The sequence below is a fragment of the Cupressus sempervirens genome, chromosome 7 (genome assembly GCF_028749045.1).
Source record: "Cupressus sempervirens isolate cs-2001-9-10 chromosome 7, ASM2874904v1, whole genome shotgun sequence".
NCBI lineage: Eukaryota > Viridiplantae > Streptophyta > Pinopsida > Cupressales > Cupressaceae > Cupressus > Cupressus sempervirens.
The window spans coordinates 712,252,686-712,272,187 of record NC_143124.1 but is presented as its reverse complement, the minus strand read 5'-3'; the positions used below and the strand labels follow the sequence as shown (position 1 = coordinate 712,272,187).

The 19,502-nt window shown below is 33.4% G+C and overlaps 1 protein-coding gene and 1 long non-coding RNA gene across 4 annotated transcripts in view; one reads left to right on the top strand and one right to left on the bottom strand.

The window, feature by feature from the left end:
• The window catches only part of LOC149549211 (uncharacterized), a 39,914-nt gene extending 21,197 nt beyond the window's left edge, over nucleotides 1-18,717 (top strand). For all 3 annotated transcript variants that reach the window (XR_016354064.1, XR_016354062.1, XR_016354063.1), the window contains exon 2: nucleotides 18,408-18,717. This is a non-coding gene — a long non-coding RNA (uncharacterized LOC149549211). The remainder of the gene's footprint in view (nucleotides 1-18,407) is intronic.
• LOC149549212 (NAD(P)-linked oxidoreductase superfamily protein) lies at nucleotides 14,217-17,852 on the bottom strand. Its single transcript, XM_089792627.1, has 8 exons — nucleotides 17,517-17,852; nucleotides 17,294-17,367; nucleotides 16,493-16,580; nucleotides 15,514-15,720; nucleotides 15,056-15,127; nucleotides 14,874-14,942; nucleotides 14,590-14,766; nucleotides 14,217-14,479 (listed from the first exon to the last, which is right to left on the bottom strand). The coding sequence occupies exons 1-8, from the start codon at nucleotides 17,727-17,729 to the stop codon at nucleotides 14,396-14,398; spliced, it is 984 nt and encodes a 327-aa protein (XP_089648753.1). The 5' UTR covers nucleotides 17,730-17,852; the 3' UTR covers nucleotides 14,217-14,395.
• Nucleotides 18,718-19,502: the final 785 nt, after the last annotated feature.

Sequence of the window (19,502 nt, the reverse complement as noted above, 5' to 3'; positions counted from 1 at the left end):
GAAATAGTTAAACTTCATATCAACAAAATCCTTTGATAGCCGACCCAGCTTGGTAAACACTAGTCCTGAGATGATTTCCTATGTTGACCAACAAATGCTTGGTTAACATTGCAAACTTGCAAAATCCTTTGGCAACCAAGTGAACTTGGTGGACGCTGACTCTGACCAACTTTCCTTCGTTAACCATGAGAACTCCGTTAATATTGCTTCCTACCATAATTTCCTTTGATGCCCGAGTGAGCTCGGTAGACACTATAGAGTAATCTTCGAGAATGCTCGATAGACAAGAAAAATTGTCTTGCTGACCAAGTGAGCTCGGTAAGCATTGATTGACAACTGATATGACATTTGTGTAACATCAAAGACAACACACAATTAGATAATTGTATCCAACAATCTCCCTTTTTGACATTGATGGCAGTATTTCCCTCTATGAAGGAATTACACAGCGTCTTCTCAAAAGAAATTTCAGAAAGATATGACAATAAACTCTCCGTCTTTGACAACACATGCCAAAGACAACACACACCAAATGAGTATCAATGTACCTTGAGTACTGATTCATATGCAATGTTCTCTTGACTATGCTACATCAACTGATAGATTTTCAACTTGGTTCCTCTTGATGCATCACTAAATCTTTATTTTAGTGAGCTTTAGATAGGGGAATGACCCCTAACCTCTTAGATACAAGAATGCATCCTTAGGTAATGGCTTAGTAAATATGTCTGCAATTTGTTCTTTTGTATGGACATATTCCAATCTAATTTCTTTATCTTGCACCAATTCTTTGACAAAATGATACTTTATAGCAATATTTTTGGTTTTGGAATGCATCACCAGATTCTTTGATATGCTAATTGCACTTGTATTATCACAAAACATGACAATTGGCTCTTTGATCTCAACTTTCATACCTTCCAACTATTTAAACCAAATGATATTAGAACAATTTATTAACTGATGCAACATATTCTACCTCTGTTGTAAATTAGGATGTGCAATTTTACTTTTTGCTTGTCCAAGATACTAACCTTTTACCAAGAAAGAATGCTCCACCACTTGTGTTTTTTCTGTCATCAATATTCCTTGCCCAATCAGCATTAGTAAATAATTTTAGATCCATATTTCTTCCAAGTTTATACCATAAGCCATAGTCTTCAGTACCTTTCAAATATCTCAAGATTCTTTTGATTGCCATCATATGATTTTTTTTGGGTTTTGCTGAGAATCTTGCCACTACACCAACTGCAAGAGCAATATCGGGCCTTGTATGAACTACATATTGTAATTTTTTAGTCATTGATCTATATAAAGTCTGATCTGCCTCTTTTGAATCATCATCTTTGGTAAGCTTTAGTTCAATACACATGGGGTTCCAACTAGTTTTGAATATTCCATACCAAACTTCTTGAGTATCTCCTTGATATACTTAGACTGAGTGATGTAGATACCATTCTTACTCTAATGTATCTAAAAGTCCAACAAAGAACTTAATCTCACCCAACATAGACATTTCAAACTCTTTGTTCATTTGCTCTAAAAATTCTTCGCATAAATCATCATTCCCTATAAATAAAGTATCATCCACAAATATTTATGCCAATACAATCTTGTTTTTTGGTCCTTCCTTGATGTATAAACTATTGTTATCATTAGTTCTCTGGAAACCAATCTGTATAATGTAGTTATGCAATCTTTCATACCATGCTCTAGGGGCTTGTTTCAAACCATACAATGCTTTGTGTAATTTGCAGACCATGTCCCTTTTGTCTGGATCAACAAAACCTTTTGGTTGTTCAATGTAAACTTCTTCATCAAAAATATCATTGAGAAATGCAAATTTAACATCCATCTGATATACCTTAAATCCTTTATGTGCTGCATATGCAAGTAAGGTCCTGACACCTTCCAATCTTGCAACAGGAACAAATGTTTCACCATAATCAATGCCTTCTTCTTGAGAGTAGCCTTTACATACCAATCTAGCTTTGTTCCTTGATACCTTACCATCTTCATTCAACTTATTCTTAAATACCCATTTTGTTCCAATCACATTTTTATCTTTAGGCCTAGGTACAAGAGTCCAAATCTTGTTCTTCTCTATTTGCTCTATTTCTTCATTCATAGCCTCAATCCAACTTTCATTTTTCAATGCATCTTTAACATTTCTAGGTTCAAAATCAGCAAGTAAACATGTACCTTTTAGCTTACTTCTTGTCATAGTACTTTTTGATTTATCTCCAATAATATGATCTGGTGCATGATGTCTCTTGACATACTTGGCCAATATAGGTTCCTTGCCTTTTGAATGAATTGCATTGTCATCCACTTGAACTTCAACTTTTGAAACTGGTTGCTCAGACTCGGTATTCGTTAGCTTGGTAGCTTTAGAATGTGACTCTGTTTGAACTACTTGCAACTTGGTGACTAAGGAAGACTCAGGACTAGAAGTCTCCTTATTAACAGATGTGTCTGGCAATGTATTAGGTTCAATGTAAACAAATCTCCTGTAATCTTTTGGTTCCTTTTTGCTTTCTTCTTCAATCCTTTCTGCAAACTCATCAATCCCCACATGTGCACTTTTTATGATTTTATGAGTAGACAAATTCAAGCATCTATATGCCTTACTCTTTCAAGAATAACCTAAGAATATACCTTCATCACCTTTTACATAAAATTTTTCTTTTCTAGATTCTTTCATGATATAACATTTACTTCCAAATACTTTCAGGTAAATTACATTGGGTTTATAGCCATACCATAACTCATAGGGAGTTTTATATGAGTCCTTCAACTATACTCGGTTTAAGGTATGAACTACAGTGCTGATAGCTTCCTTCCAGTATTTGATAGCAATGTTCTTTTCAATCATTAGAGTCCTTGCACAATCCATAATAGATCTGTTTCTTCTTTCAACTATTCCATTCTACTTGGGAGTTCCATGGGCTGATACCTGTCTTTTGATTCCTCTTTCAATGCAAAATTTATTGAATTCATTGGAGATGAATTCACCACCTCTTTTTGATCTTAAGAATTTCAATTTTTTCCCTATTTCTTTCTCTACTCTTGCCAAATGTCATTTGAATTTCTCAAATGCTTTTGACTTTCCTCTTAAATACATAACAGTCATCATTCTAAAGTAGTCATCAACAAAAAGAATAAATAATTTTTCTCTACTATAGCTTTCTATTCCAATAGGTCCACACAAATCAGTATGCACAATTTCCAAGATATCTTCAAATCAATAGTTTTTACTTTTAAAACTAGCCTTTCCCATTTTTCCAATCTGACAGTTCTTGCATAAACCAACATCTAGTTTCTTCAAACTAGGAATGCCTCTTACTTTTTTGAATTTTCTTATTTTCACCATGTTATCAAAATTCACATGACATAACCTTCTGTGCCATAACCAACTTTCTTCAACTTGAGCAATAAAGCATGAGCAATCACCAAGATCAAGATAAAACAGGTTACCTTTTGTTTGTTTGCCTAATCCAATCAGTTTTCCTTTGTCATTCAGTAGTCTTGCCTTGCCATGCATGAATTCCACCTTGAATCCAATGTTAATTAGTTGTGCCACACTCAGCAGATTATGTTTTAGTCATTCAACCCAATAGGCATTGTCACATACAAGTTCTTTGGTTAATGAGATTAAACCTTTCCCTTTTATGCAACAAGATTCATTGTTTCCAAATCTTACACTACCATCATCATAGTCTTCAAAGTATTCAAACTTTGTTTTGTGTCCAGTCATATGATGTGAACATCCACTATCTATGATCTATGTATCATTTTTGCTCATGTGAGAGATAAGTGCCATCTTATCTTCTTCATCATCAAATTCATCTTTCACAACAATGTAGACTATTTCATCTTCGCTATTATCAAAATTTTTAGCCATAAAACATGTCTTCTTACCTTTGTCCTTGAATGATTTGTGATTTTTGAAATCCTTTTTGCCATTGCACTTGTGGAGTTTTCTTCTCATCCTTGCTTTCTTTGTTTGGGCACCTGGCAGCAATATGACCAATTTCTTCACATGAAAAATAGATTAAGGGAACTTTACCTTTCTATTTTCCTCTACCTCTAGAATATTTTTTTACAAGAAAAGCTTCAACAACTTCAAGATCACTAATAGAACTTTTCTCTGATTCTTCTTCACTTTTTGATTGAATGTCCTTTACTTTCTTGTCTTTCTCCTTAAGCGAGTTTAGCCTCAAATGCAGATTCAGTATTCTTGGAAGTTAGAACATAATTGTCAAAGTTATCTAGCTCAAATGCTGTCAATCTTCCTACTAAGGTATCCAAAGTTATCTTATGATTTGTTTCACACCTTCTTTCTTGAATAGTAGATACTCTAATTGCATAGATAGGAAGCAATATACTGAGAACTTTACTTACAACAGTTTCCTCCTTGATATCTCCTCCAGAAGCTTTAATTTCTCTGACACTTGCTTTGATTTTTTTAACATATTTGGCAATATTTTCATCTTCTCTCATTCTCATCTGATCAAATTGTCCTCTAAGACTTTCTACTTTGGCTCTCCTCACATTGTCATCACCACCATAGATGTCCTTTAGCTTATTTCATATTTCAAAACTGGTTTTGTAGTCGTTGATATCATCAAATTGCTTATAGCTAAGAGCAGATGTGATATCTATCATCATGGTGTTATGATTTTTTTTCTCAGCAATGTCTCCACCAAATAATGTACCAGTAGGAGTTGTGTATTCTTCATCAAGGTATTTCAATCCTGAATCACCAATGGAAGCCAAATGAAGTCTCATGAGTCCCTACCATGTTGAAAAGTTATCTCTGTTAAGCTTTGAAATTTCTCTCTTGTAAGACATCTTGATCTTTAGCTTAGGTCTTTGAAACCTTTCCTACAAGCACCAAAAGCTCTGATAACAATTGTTGGAAATATAGATGGAGTAACTGGGGGGGGGGTGAATTAGTTACTACAAAAATATTTTAGATCCCTTGGATGTTAACAATAAAACTGATTACTATTGTTATTCGGTAAACTCACAGAAAATGTTGTAACTCGATAAAAGTAGTGAGATTTACTTATAACTAATCTTAAGCATTCACAGTGATTAAATTGCAAGCATGACAGAAATAACATGAACACATGAGACACCAGGATTTAATGTGAAAACCCAATATGGGAAAAACCACTAATATGACTAGTTACTGTTTTTCACTCTTCTGAAGTGAGCCCTGTTAAGAGCCAACCTGGTTAAAGGTTACAAAACACACTGTTAGGTGTGACCTTATTAGAGGATTTAATCACCCTATTAGGAGTGGCCTTGCAAGAAGTCTTAAAACAATTCAATGGAATTGTCACCTTGTTAGAGGATTTACAATTGGCTGTTAAACCAACTTTGTTAAGAGATTTTGGAATCACTGCTACAATGGTAAGCAAGTAACAATGAAATGACCTAAATGAGATGTTGAATTGCTGATTACAGATCTCTGTCCTGCTTCATGCTAGATCCTTCCTGGTCGAATGTTACTTTGTTGCTCCACAAGGATATTTGACCATCCTTCAAGTTCGCTCACACACTTTCCTTCTCAATCAATCAATACACTTGCATACTCGCACACACACTAGAATCTCAACTTGACCTTTTATTTATACCATTCAGATTATCAAGTTGGCCCAATTACAAATTACAATGACCAACAATCATTACCACAGTTGGCTAAAAAAACAATACTTGAAATAGTTAAACTTCATATCAACAAAATCCTTTGATAGCCGACCCAACTCGGTAAACACTAATCCTAAGATGATTTCCTGTGTTGACCAACAAATGCTTGGTTAACACTGCGAACTTGCAAAATCCATTGGCAACCGAGTGAACTTGGTGGACACTGATTCTGACCAACTTTCCTTCGTTAACCATGAGAACTTGGTTAACACTACTTCTTGCCATAATTTCTTTTGATGCTTGAGTGAGCTCAGTAGACATTGCAGAGTAATCTTCAGGAATGCTCAGTGAACAAGAAAAACTGTCTTGCTGACCAAGTGAGCTTAGTAAGCACTGACTGACAATTGATATGACATTTGTGTAACATCAAAGACAACACACAATTAGACAGTTGTATCCAACAGTTGAGACATATGCAAAGACCCCAAACATACTCACAGAGACATAATAAACTTTGCTAATACGTAAATCACAATGATTTTAGGGTATAATTGAAAGGGGTCTAGTTTATAAAGGAGATCAAGGGTGTTAATAATAAGTTATAAGTTGATATATTAGGAGAGATTCTTAAATTCAAATATATTTTATTCTAGATACAAAGTTATCATTTCATATATATATATATATATATATAATTCAAGAAATTGGAATTCCTCTAAGATAAAAACAAATTTCATATATTTCCAAGTATAGAATGGGTACTTGAAGTTATTCATAGGACCTTAAATTGGAAACTAAGAGCGATTTAAAGTACATTCAAAATGGGACATTACAACTTTCAAAACAAAAGAAGGTTTGTATGAATGGTTGGTAATGCCTTTTGGTTTGACTAATGTACCTAGTATTTTCATGAGGTTGATAAATGAATTTCTCAAGAGATTTTTGGGTAAGTTTGTAATTGTTTATTTGGATAATATTTTGATATTTAGTAAGACTAAGGAAGAATATCTTGAGCATGTTAGACAAGTATTACAGAGATTGAAAGATGAGAAGTTGGTGATTAACTTGAAAAAGTGTTTTTTTATGCAAGAGGAGATTGTGTATTTGGGATTTGTGATGAGAATGGATCCTAAGAAGGTTAAAGTAATTTTGGAATTGCCTAATTTGAGAATGTGGGTGAGGTAAGATCATTCCATGGTTTGGCTAGTTTCTACAAGAAGTTTATAAAGAATTTTAGTTTTGTTTGTAATGTTATGACTGAGACAATGAGAGAAGATAAAAATGATTTTAACTAGACACATGGAGTTGATAAGAGTTTTGAACTTTGAAAAAAAAGGTTGTTTAGTTACCTGTATGGGCTTGGCCTAATTTTCAATAAGGTATTTCAAGTTGGATATAATGCAAGTGGAAGTGCAATAGGAGTTGTATTGAGTCAAGGAGGTAAACATGTTGCTTTTTTTAGTGAGAAGTTGAATGATGCTAAAAGGATGTATTTTGTGTATGATCAAGAGTTTTATGCTATTATTCAAGCCTTGAAGAAGTGGAGACATTAGTTGATTCATAAGGAGTTTGCGTTGTATAATGATCATAAAGCTTTACAGTATTTAGGAACTCAACATAAGTTGAATCAGAGACATATGAAGTGGGTTGAGTACTTTTAGAGTTTCACATTTGTGATCAAGCATAAATGTGGAGTTACTAATCGAGTTGTTGATGCATTGAGCATAAGACATTCTTTGTTGACCAAGATGAAGGTTGAAGTTGTTGATTTTGATGAAATGGAGGAGTTGTATGATATTGACCTTGATTTTTCTGAGGCATGGAGAGAGTGCAAAGAACCAAATCTATCAGATCACATGAGTAAGTATGATGAGTATTTCATTCAAAGAAATTCAGTTATGTATACCAAGAAGTTCTATGGGAGTTGATTAAGGAAAATCATTGTGGTGGATTGGCTGGACATTTTGGAATTGATAAGACATTGAGTTTGTTGAATAATAAGTATTATTGGCCAGAAATGTATAAGGATATTTAGAAGTTTGTAAGGAGTTGTGGGATTTGTCAAGTTGCAAAAGGAGTAAGTTAGAATATTGGTTTGTATACACCTATTTTTGTTCTCGAGAAACCTTGAAGTGACATTAGTATGGATTTTGTTCTTGAATTACCTAAGATAGTAAAAGGATATGATTCCATATTTGTTGTTGTGGATGAATTTTCTAAAATGACACATTTCAAACCATCAAATGATGTGCATATTGCTGAGATTTTCTTCAAAGAGATTGTTAGATTACATGGATAACCAAAAAGTATTATTTTTAACAGAGACAGTAAGTTTGTTGGTTATTTTTGGAGGACTTTGTGGAAGAAGATGGGTACTGAGTTGAGATTTAGTTTTACATTCCATCCACAGATAGATAGATGGACAAAGGTTGTGAATAGAATCTTAGGTAATTTGTTGAGACGTTTAGTTGGAGATAAGTCGAGTAATTGGGATATGATGTTAGCATAAGCTGGGTTTGCATATAATAATTATGTGAATAGGAGTATAGGAAAAACACCTTTTTTGAGATTGTTATTAGAATGCAGCCTAGAGGAATATCAGATTTGAGGGATGTTGTTGGTGAAGAGAAGAGAACTATTAAAGGGGAAGAATTTGTTGGTTTTATAAAATCTTGGCATGAGGAAGTGAAGTTGAAGTTGGAACAAAGTAATTAGAAGTATAAGGAGAATACTGGTAAATCTAGGAGACATCATATTTTTGAAGTTGGTGATGAGGTGATGATTCATTTGAAGAGAGGCAAATTTCCTATTGGAACATATAGTAAGCTACAAATGAAGAAGTTTGGACCTTATAAGATCTTGAGAAAATTTGATAGTGGTAATGCTTATGAAGTTGAGTTTCCTAAGGACATGGATATATCTCCTGTATTCAATGTTGCTGATTTGTATGAGTATCATGAGTCATATGATGAAGTTGATGTATCTGATGATTATCCTAAGAAGCAAATTGAAGAGGTTGAATAGCTTTTGGATTAGAGGGTTAGTAAAAGCAGAAGAAGAGAAGATTACTATGAGTATTTAGTGAAGTGGAAAAAAAGACCAGTTGAAGATGCTACATGGATGTTTTAATATGAGTTGGATTTAGCTCAGGCTGTGACACTTGCATGATTCAGGAGAATCATTTCTTTCTACACTGGTTGTTTGATGTAGGAACATCCTGGGTTAACGTGTTATCCTGCTCATTTGTGTTCATTATTGAGTTGCAGTCATTGTCAAGTGAAATTGGTTCTTAATTTGAGCTGAGTGATGTATTTAATTTTGATGGTGAATTTAATGTTCGAATCTTGTCTTGGGATGTGTGCATATCGTTTTAAGGTCAGCCTTTCTATTATGTAATGATCTAGAATCTTCTATAAGTTGTTTTAGCAAGTATAAATAAGGGTATTTAGGTTTAGATTAGGCATTCACTTAGAGAGTGTGTATGGGATGCGAAGTAACTTGAAAGACTTAGAGAGTCAGAGCAGATGTTTCTAGATTTGTGAATTTAAAGCTAGATCATAGATTTTGGAGTTGTATTTTGTATTTGGTCATAACCCAAAATACCTTACAGATGCGCATGTATGCTAGTAATTTGATGAATCAATAAGAGTGTTGATTTATCTCTCTACTTGGTGTTTTTCTCTATGTGTTTTCTTTCATTCTATTTACTCAACAAGGTGGTTGGATAGTTAGGTGTACCTTTGGCCCTGGCTGTTTCAATCCCTCCCTGCATTAGCAAGACATTCAACCAATTTCGAAAGACATTATCAAAGATCATATCGCCAAGAGTAATATTTATTATATAGTCAGAGTCTTAGTGGAGAACTCCCAAAAAGAGTCTTGGAATTAGATTATCACTCAAATTTTATCAAAAAATGTGACAATACATCAAGATAGCTTTTATCTAGTTTATTTGGAAGTTTTAGCACATGTTCTTTAGGACATGAATTGAGGATCTAAAAGTTAAAAATGATGGCACTACTTTTGAATGTTTGTGTAACACTTCTCTTTAAACTTTTATGCATATTATTAGAAGGATTAAGTTAGTGGTGAAAGGGATAGTTAAGTAAAAATAGATTGAGCTCTTTGACAAGAGCTCGACAAGAGATTATCTGTCAACATAATTCTTACCTCGTAAAGACAGAATGACTCCAAAAATTAGGACAAAATGCCTCATTTGTGAAGTTAGATGATAAAAACCTATAATGGGATGTGTAGGAGGTTTATTCTTAAAATGCTTGAAATGACTAAGATTATATTTTAAGATATGCATGACCATTTCCAAGTACTTTGCAAGGATGCTAATAGACAACTAGTTATAAACATTATGTTGCAACATTTAATCAGAAAGGTTTTTGATTGGATTTTTGAAAGTATCTCATCCCGTCAATTATAAGAGCATGCACATACAAGATAGGAATTAAGATATAGGAAATCCCTATCTTTGCAACTCAAGTGATTAAATTTGCATATCTGAAGAACATTCAAATGTGATTATGAAATTTTTTGTTCAAATCCTAGCCAATAAAACATTTTTAAAATGGTGCTCTAATCAACTCTATAATAACATTTATCAAGGTCAAACTTATCCATCAAAGCATTTTGGCCTAATGGCTGGGCTAGTTTCCCAAGAATAAGCCAACATTTTATTATCACCTTGTTTGCAAAATATAACAATGCCATAGAGAATATGTTCGATTCCAATGTGTCAACTGCATAACAATGCCATAGAGAACATGTATGATCCAATGTGTTAACTACAATTAAGCCAACACTAAATGTCAAGAATATATATGTCTTTCATGAACCTTATTTTTTAAATATAAAAATACCATAACGATCACCTCTAATTCCAATGTGTTAACTACAATTAAGCCAACATCAAATTGTCAAGAAGATATGTCTTTCATGAACCTTGTTTGTTAAGTATAACAATGCCATGGAGAACATGTATGATTCCAATGTTTTTACTACAATTTTATAGGAGCTATTTGAAATAAGGTATTTGAAAGAGTGATTAGATGCCAACCAATCATTGCATTTTCAATCTTCCCCTCAAGAATGTATTTAATTAGGCTTTTATTGATGCTCGATTCATGAGGTTTCTTTTTAAAGGCTTATAAGGCTTCTAAGTATAAGATATAAATATGATCTTCAATGTGATTCTACATGGTTTGATAGAATTCAAATTGGTTTTTTGCTAGATTTTCATAGAAAAAAAACATGCTCAATTTACCATAGTTAGGAACAATCATGGAAGGATACAATCATGAACACAAAATCATAGAAGGATTTGTTGGATGTCAACCATAGAAGGATTTGTTGGACATCAACTTGAATATACTCGGGGGTTGGATGTTCAAGACCAAATATTGGGCATCGGTGAAGGTTTCATATGTTGAAATCAAGCTACTCAAGTTCGTTCTTAATCTGGGAAAGGTGACATGGGATTTATGTTAATCCTTACCAACCATTGATGAGATTTTATTTGTAATTCATATCTAATAATATTTTCATTATTCCTCGCATACTTGACAACAAAATGATGTTTTGTTACTACCAATGATGAAGGTAAAGTTATCCAAAATTTCATTTGATACGCAAAGAAAAAGGAGGAGTGTCAATATGTGTCACATAATCTCTAATGCCTTCATACATTCTGGAGCTAGACGACCTAAACATTACACACTAAGCTTCATTCCAACACTAAAAATGTTAAATAGTGAAAGTTGACTTATTCTTTTCAAGCTTAATTTTCTCCTAAAGAAAAAGAGGAAGCAGTGTGATTTTTGTATGAAAAAATATAAATCATCCAAGTTTTTGGCCCGCGTCATTATCTTCCATCTAAAAAATTACATGTAATTTCAAAAGAGTACAAGACTAACCGTTCGCCATTTCCAATTACATGCTAAGTAATCATAATATAATTTGCAAATATGCAGTTGTAATTAGATTAAGAAATCTGAAGTGATGTGATGCTTCAGATTTGGTTATGATACCCTTTCATCCACATATCAATATAGGATGTGAATCAAAGGAGAAGGGACACAAGCGATTCTATTTTTTCTGAGGTACATTGCATTCATAAAAAAATGTTATTTGAGACCTGATATATAGAAAGAGCGATGTAACTGATACAAATATATAAGATATGTGCTTCTATCAACAGAGAGAGTCATTTACAAGTAAGAGTGGTCATTTGTGTTTTTGAAAGGAGATTATTGCATTTCTATCTGATTTAGTCCGATAAAACTTATGTTTTTTCTTCTCTTTATCTTATTTGATATCTCAAAAGAAATTAAATTTCCTTTTAGACTTTTAAACTAGCAGTAGATTGCATATTTGATATAGATTTGGACATACTCACAAGGTTGTACCTAATAATCTGTACTGCAGATGACTCTATTGCCCAAGTAGAACAGGGCACTTATCTTTATAGAATTTTGAAGTTTTACGAATTTCATCTAAAGCATCTACATTATAAAATTCTTGGTGAAGTCATAATATAGTTTCAACATAATTCACCTACTTTCTTAGGAAGTACAAATTAAAAGTTTATTTAAATCTCTTGCCTCCTGAAAACTTTTTGTTGCACTTGTGATTTGATCATCTATTGCACTATCTTCAGAACCTAAGTGACAGATTCAAGAATAGGTGCACCCGCCTTGGCCCTGCAGAGCCATAAGCACAGAGGATTTGGATCGGATTGGTTAGTTCTGTTAAGTTGGCCTCAACCTCTTGAAATCTCAACATTGAGTTGGCAAGGCTCATAAGGTGCAGAACCATAAGCACAGAGGATTTGGATCAGATTTGGATCAGATTGGTTAGTTCTGTTAAGTTGGCCTCATCCTCTTGAAATCTCAACATTGAGTTGGCAAGGTTCCTCTTGAAATCTCAACATTGAGTTGGCAAGGTTCCTAAGGTGCAGAGCCATAAGCACAGAGGATTTGGATCAGATTTGGATCAGATTGGTTAGTTCTGTTAAGTTGGCCTCAGCCTCTTGGAAGTTAAGTTGGCCTCAGCCTCTTGGAATCTCAACATTGAGTTGGCCACGGCTCATGTGATTTTGGAAACCAACACAACTCACGTGTCCTGCCTCCACCTTATACTGTAGAATGTCCTTCAATCATTTCATGCCATTATTACTAAATCGTCCCAAAGGAAAGTGGAATTATAAAGATACATTTGCAAATCTTCCACCAAGTTGGCTTTATCAATCAACTTTATTCCCACATTGGCCATCTTATCATCTTATCAGCAATAGAGTTCCCTTTGCATAGTGTATGAGAAACTTTAATTCCCTTCAAAATTCAAAATTCCATTGATTACAATTTGGGAGTCTTCCTGTAGGAGAATTTTCTTGTTAATTTAAGATACAAATTGAGAATACACAAAATAGAGACGAGACAGGATATATCGTGGTTCACCACAACTGTGGCTATCTCTACACCAAGAGCAGAGCAAATATATTGTTCAGTCATTGCAGCTTGCAGCTTAAGATACACAGGGCTTTTCAAGAGAATATGAAAAAACAAATAAGAAGAATGTGAAATAAACAGACATGACAGTTGAACTTCCCATCCAACATTTCTTGCTACTTATCCAACATTTCTTGCATTTCTCTTAGCTACTTGGAGAGAAAAGATAGTGACCATACATTCATTCATTTCTCTTAGCTACTTGGAGAGCAAAGGTTGATTCTTAGCTACTTGGAGAGCAAAGATAGTGACCATACATTCAGCTACATTATTTTTCCCTTCCGAAAGAGATTTTGATCCAATTGTTAATATATTATTCTCTGAATCTAGGATGACACATCCCACTCCCCTCTTCCCCATATTGCCTTTAGATGCACCATCAACCCATCCAACACCAATCTTCCCCTGATTTCAACTCTTTCTTCGTCCTGATTGGAAGGATCAACCCTTGAGTGTACAATTAGTAACAACAATAATAGCAATGAGTTATGTTCTAGTAACAAAAACAATAGCAATATTAGTTTGAATCTTCTCATTGTTGTATAAGTTTAAGATTTGGTAACAACAATATTAGTTTGAATCTTTTCATTTTTAGGATCAATATTTAATTGTTCCTCATAAATTTAGATATTTATGAACCAATCCATAGTAAAATAGATTACAAGAAAATTGAACATAAATTTAGTTCAGAATGATGATGAAAATTTCATAAACTCACTTTGTGATATAAAATTGAAAAAATTACAATTCTTCCGTGAGAATTATAAAAACCTAAGTCCTAAATACCATTTTTAATAACACATTATTGTGCCTCTACATTCCATGAATGCCATTCTACCCAAATTTGCCCAAAACAATAAAATTCCCCTACCCTTTGTAATTTGATGGATCTCCATAAGTTGTTTCAAAGCAATTTTTTGTAGGAGAGGCGGGAATTACAACATCAACTGTGAAATTATAAATTGACTCAAGAAAAGTGAAATTATAAAATACACCGAAGACACCAGCAGATATGAATTTATTCGACTTAAAAAAAAAGGCTAGATAAGTGCTACTAGATAATATTTTAGCCAAATGCAAACATTCAAAAATAGTTTTAGTTTTTCTCAAAAATGAACATTAGAAAGCAGTAAATGGGAAAAGCTTTACATCAAGTAAATAAGTAAGAAGACATTGTGCATCTTGCACAGATAGCAGAGAATTTGGCGTACAATTCAAAATCATTCATAATCCCACAGCTCTTCCACTGATTTATAAGGTCCCTCTGGACACACAAACAATTCTGCACCATCCAACTCCCTTCTCTGCTCAAGATAATTCTCTCTATCAGAAACAATCTTATATGGTTTTAAAACAAAATAAGAAAATTATCAAGAAGCTTGAAAAAAAAATCTCAACTTTGTATAAATCAAACCTGATCTGGAATGGTACTTAGAACATTGAATTCCAATTCAGGAAGGTCCCATCCAAACACTTCAATGTTTTCTTTTATTCTTTCAGTGTTGGTGGACTTGGGAATGGTGCTTGTTCCTCTCTGAATAGCCCATTTTATTAGCACCTCCCCTGCTGCCTTCCCCGCTCTTTTAGCAACCTGAATATGACACAATTTCACTCTCTCAAATCTTTCATCATTCTAAGCCTTACAAACTTACTGATTTGATATATATACATATAAAAAAAAAGTATTCATCTACATACCATTTTAACTGCATCATCATTAATAAGGTCTCTTGTTTGGCTCCCCTGTGAACCCAGTGGTGAATATGCCTACAGGATCATTGTTTACCATCATAAAACATCAAGAGAAAATAGTAGAGATTTAAGACCCCAAAAAAACCCTAGAAAAGAAGATTCAGTATAAGTAAATTTTAATCTCTTACAGTAACATGTATGTTGTATTTCCTGCAAGCATTATAAATCTTATCATTTCTCCAGCCAGGGTGCATCTCCACCTTAGCCCAACAAAAGGAAAAAAAGTCAGAGAATATGCTATAAGATCATGAATAAAAGATAGGCAAGAGCCTACAATGCAAACAACATTATGGTAAATTGTGAAAAGGTTGGTCTTGGGTTCAAGTCTATTTGAACTAATAGACTATAATAATAATTAATAGGTTTCCACCCATTACCTATAAAAAAGATTATGACAAAATAATAAAAAATAATAATTAATCTCTAGACTTCGGCCCATTATCTATAAAAAAGATCATGAACAAAAGATTAAACATTTTGCTGTGCTTTTAACAAGCCTGTAAGAATTTTATCACTCTTGCCAAGAAGGATATTGTCCAAAAGAAAAAGTAATGATCACCTTGCAAGTTTTTATAAGAGATAATACCTGACATACAGAAGGCATAATTGTAGCATAAGTTAGTAGAGATTCAAGCTTTTTCACAGTAAAATTGCAGATCCCAATCTCACGAACTACCTTGTCTGCTACCAGCTTTTCCATTTCTTTCCATACCTTCTTCATGTCTACATCCAACACATCACCGGCTCTCGGAGGCCTGCTTGCTTCTTCTCTCAAGCGGAAGGGCCAATGGATCTACAAGATAAATGGATTACATGTTTATTAACTCATAAATTATTCCCCTTTCCATGGGCTTCTATAGAGTTGCATAGTCAGTTGAACTTTAAATCATGTTTCCTATTTACATTCTTAATTGGTGGAAACAAAACAAAATGAAAAAGTCGGAATACCAAATATCATTTTTAACAAATTTTATAACAGGTAGGAGATGGATCCTATGGGCAAGGCTACTGATACAATACTCAAATCCAATTGTACACCATGAAAGGTGTTGAATAAAGAATATAAATTGAATTCATACCATTGAAATTTTATTGCTGGGTATGACATGGATCAATGCTCAGACCCAATTGTATACCATGAGAGTTGTTGAATTATGAATACAATAAATATACTTATTGGTAGGGATGGACCCTATGGACAAGGTTACTGATACAATACTCAAATCTAATTGTACACCATGATAAATTTTGAATTAAGAACATAATTTAAATTCATACCATGAGATTTTATTACTGCTAGAAGATGGATCCTATGCAATACTGAAATGCAATTGTTTACCATGAAACGTATTGAATATAAAAACAATTTTAATTCATACTCTAAAATTTCACTACTGGTTGGAGATGATATTATGAACAAGGCTACCGAAGTAATACTCAAATCCAATTGTATACCATGAATGGTGTTGAATTGAGAACATAAAACTATATATGACTTCCAATAATTTCTAGCCCAATTTTAATCCTATTATTTTTCTCCTACTTAACCATGGCAGATTGTTTACCAGATATAGATCAAGATAGTCAAGTTGTAGCTCGTTGAGAGTTCTATTTAAAGCGGGTCTCACTCTTTCTGGGGACATTTCAGTGCACCTGCCAAAAACAGAGACAATTAAATTTCTGAGAGAGATATATAATGAGTATTAAACATGGTTTAAAATCATAATTACACCATCATGGGATATAGGGGATGGCGGAAAGGGGGATAAGTTCTGCGGATGGGAAGGAGGGGTCTTAATTTGGGGATGGTGGGGGTTGTATAGATTAGACGTATGGTATTTAAAATGTCAGTTATGAAAAGATGTATTGCAATATAAGATATAAAAATATAAAAGACTAAATACTTAAACATAAGTTTACAGGATATACATATGAAAAGATATATTGCAATATAAAAATATAAAAGACTTGAACACTACATTATATTAAATTTAAATTTAAATTGAACCATTGAACATAATTGCAATATAAGATATGAAGATATAAAGATGTAAAAGAGTAAATACTCTCAACATTACATTATATTATATATTGAATTGAAATATAGAACATAATCAACAAATAGTCCACAGATATCCCATATCCCCATTCTCATCCTTGGAGAGTGGTGGATCTGGTGGTGCCATTGAGATGGAGGGACTCAGGATGGGGGTGGAACCTGGTAGCGCCATTGGGGATGGAGTCCAAGTCCAAGACTCCCCTCCCCAGTCTCCGAGACATGGAGCAAAGGAGGGGGATCGCGTCTCCATATTACTATGTTTAAAACTAATTATAGCAAGCCATGGGAGGGCAAGGATTAAACCAACCAGAGTTTAGATGTAATAAAGAGATCCTTGCGCTCAATTCCTGCGTCCATGGCAGCCCTCAGTCCATATCCCACCTGCACAAACACCATGATTCTTGAATCAATACAAAGGCCTAAAACTTCATTTACAAGGCCAAAATTCATCACCCAATACATAAAAAGAATTTGCTAAATTAGTACTTCAACAAATGGGTAACGAGTACTGAAAGAGATATATATATAACCTCTTCTTGTACAGCATATTGTGGTGCAGTATCAACATGGCGGTAACCATCCTGCACAATGGCATTGAAAACTGCATCCCCTGCAGCTTCTCCTGCTTTCCAAGTTCCAAGCCCAATTGCAGGGATTTCATTACCACTTAGAAGCTTGAATGTATTATGAGAGGCCCATACCCATGGATAATCTTGCTCTGCTATTATCTCTGCTTGTGCCATGCTTAGATCCTTACTTTATCACTTCCACGCTGTTTCAAATGTCAATACAAGTTGTCTCTTTGTTGCTTCGGTTTCTTCTTCAATAGAGAGAGTAAGTGTGATTTATTTTGGTTCAGAGGAATTATATGAGATTTATGAGGTGTCTGTATACATTACACGTTTTGAGAAGTGTACATGAACATTTGTCAATACTGACACGTTCCTATGTAGCCTGTTGATCCATGGATTTTAGCTTTTGATATTAAAAACCATTTGCCATTTCATAATGTTTCTTCCAATGGTGTGTATATATATAAACAAGTATGATTTGTGAAATATCTGTCACAAGTAAGATAGGGTTTGTGATATTAGTGGAATTACTTAAAGCGCTCAAATTTAGAGGTCAAAATTAAGCATGTATCTCAAAAAAACGAAAAAAAATAAAATAGAAGATTACCAATGCTCATTTAGCTGCAATGTATTTGATCATGTTGAGCTGGTAAAAAGTTTTGTTGTGTATTAGACTTCCTAATAATAGTCCCGTATTGTTGATTCTAGGAGACAGACCATCTTGCTTAATATTTGGAAAAAGTAGATGTTCAGTCATATGTTTTCTAATCCTATATTCATTTTTTTTAGATTTGAAAATTTTGAACTATATGTAACACTATTTGGCCATTTGTTTATTTATATTTTCAGGAAAAATAAGACAACGAATCTCAAAAACCAGTTGGAAGAATAAGTACCAATTTTTGCAACTATAATGTAGAGATATCTATTGTGCAAGGCAACTTCAATGTTAATTTAAGTTCAGATTGTATTGGTTTACATTGTGCAAGGCAACTTCAATGTTAATTTAAGTTCAGATTGTATTGGTTCTTTCTATTGTGGCGCGGAAATTTTGACCTCAATGTCTTTGAGATGGTTAGCCTTGTTTGAGTTGTGAGCTTAATGACCTATTTATGTAATGATGCTTTTGACTAATTGATTTCTTCTAATTTGCAGCTCCTTTTTGGACTTCTAGTCTATGTTCTCTCTTTTTTTTAAACTATGTTCAATAAAAAAGTTTTATTTATTTATTAAGATATTATTATTATAAGTTCAGATTGTATTGGTTCTTTCTATTGTGGAAGGAAATTTTGACCTTAATGTCTTTGAGATGGTTAGCTTTGTTTGAGTTGTGAGCTTAATGACCTATTTATGTAATGATGCTTTTGACTAATTGATTTCTTCTAATTTGCAGCTCCTTTTTGGACTTCTATTCTATGTCCTCTCTTTTTTTTAAACTATGTTCAATAAAAAAGTTTTATTTATTTATTAAAATATTTTTATAAACTATCATGCTCATACTTTAAAAACTCTAAGTTAATTATATCCAAAGATATCAAATAGAAACGCAACATAAGTTTATATAAGAATTTTTTTTAATAAGAAAATGTATAGCAAATAAAGATTTTTTTTAAAGTTTTCGTCACCAAAATTAAACATGTTCTTGTTGACAAGGATGACATATTTTCTATTATAAGATAAATTGTGTTGTTTTTGTGATATGTTTGTAAGGGAACTCCATTTTTTGTTTTTTTTTAAAGAGGGGTAAACGCTTTGACGTGGAGCTATGAACCAGTGAGGCCACAAACGGGGGACCTCATCCCCATGAGATTTGAACCTTGATGGCAAAAATAACAACACAACAACTTAACCATCACAACATGCCACTATTAGCAATAGACTTTTTAAAAACCATCAAACTTCACCATAAGGGAACTCCATTGTTAAGCACAATTGATAAACATT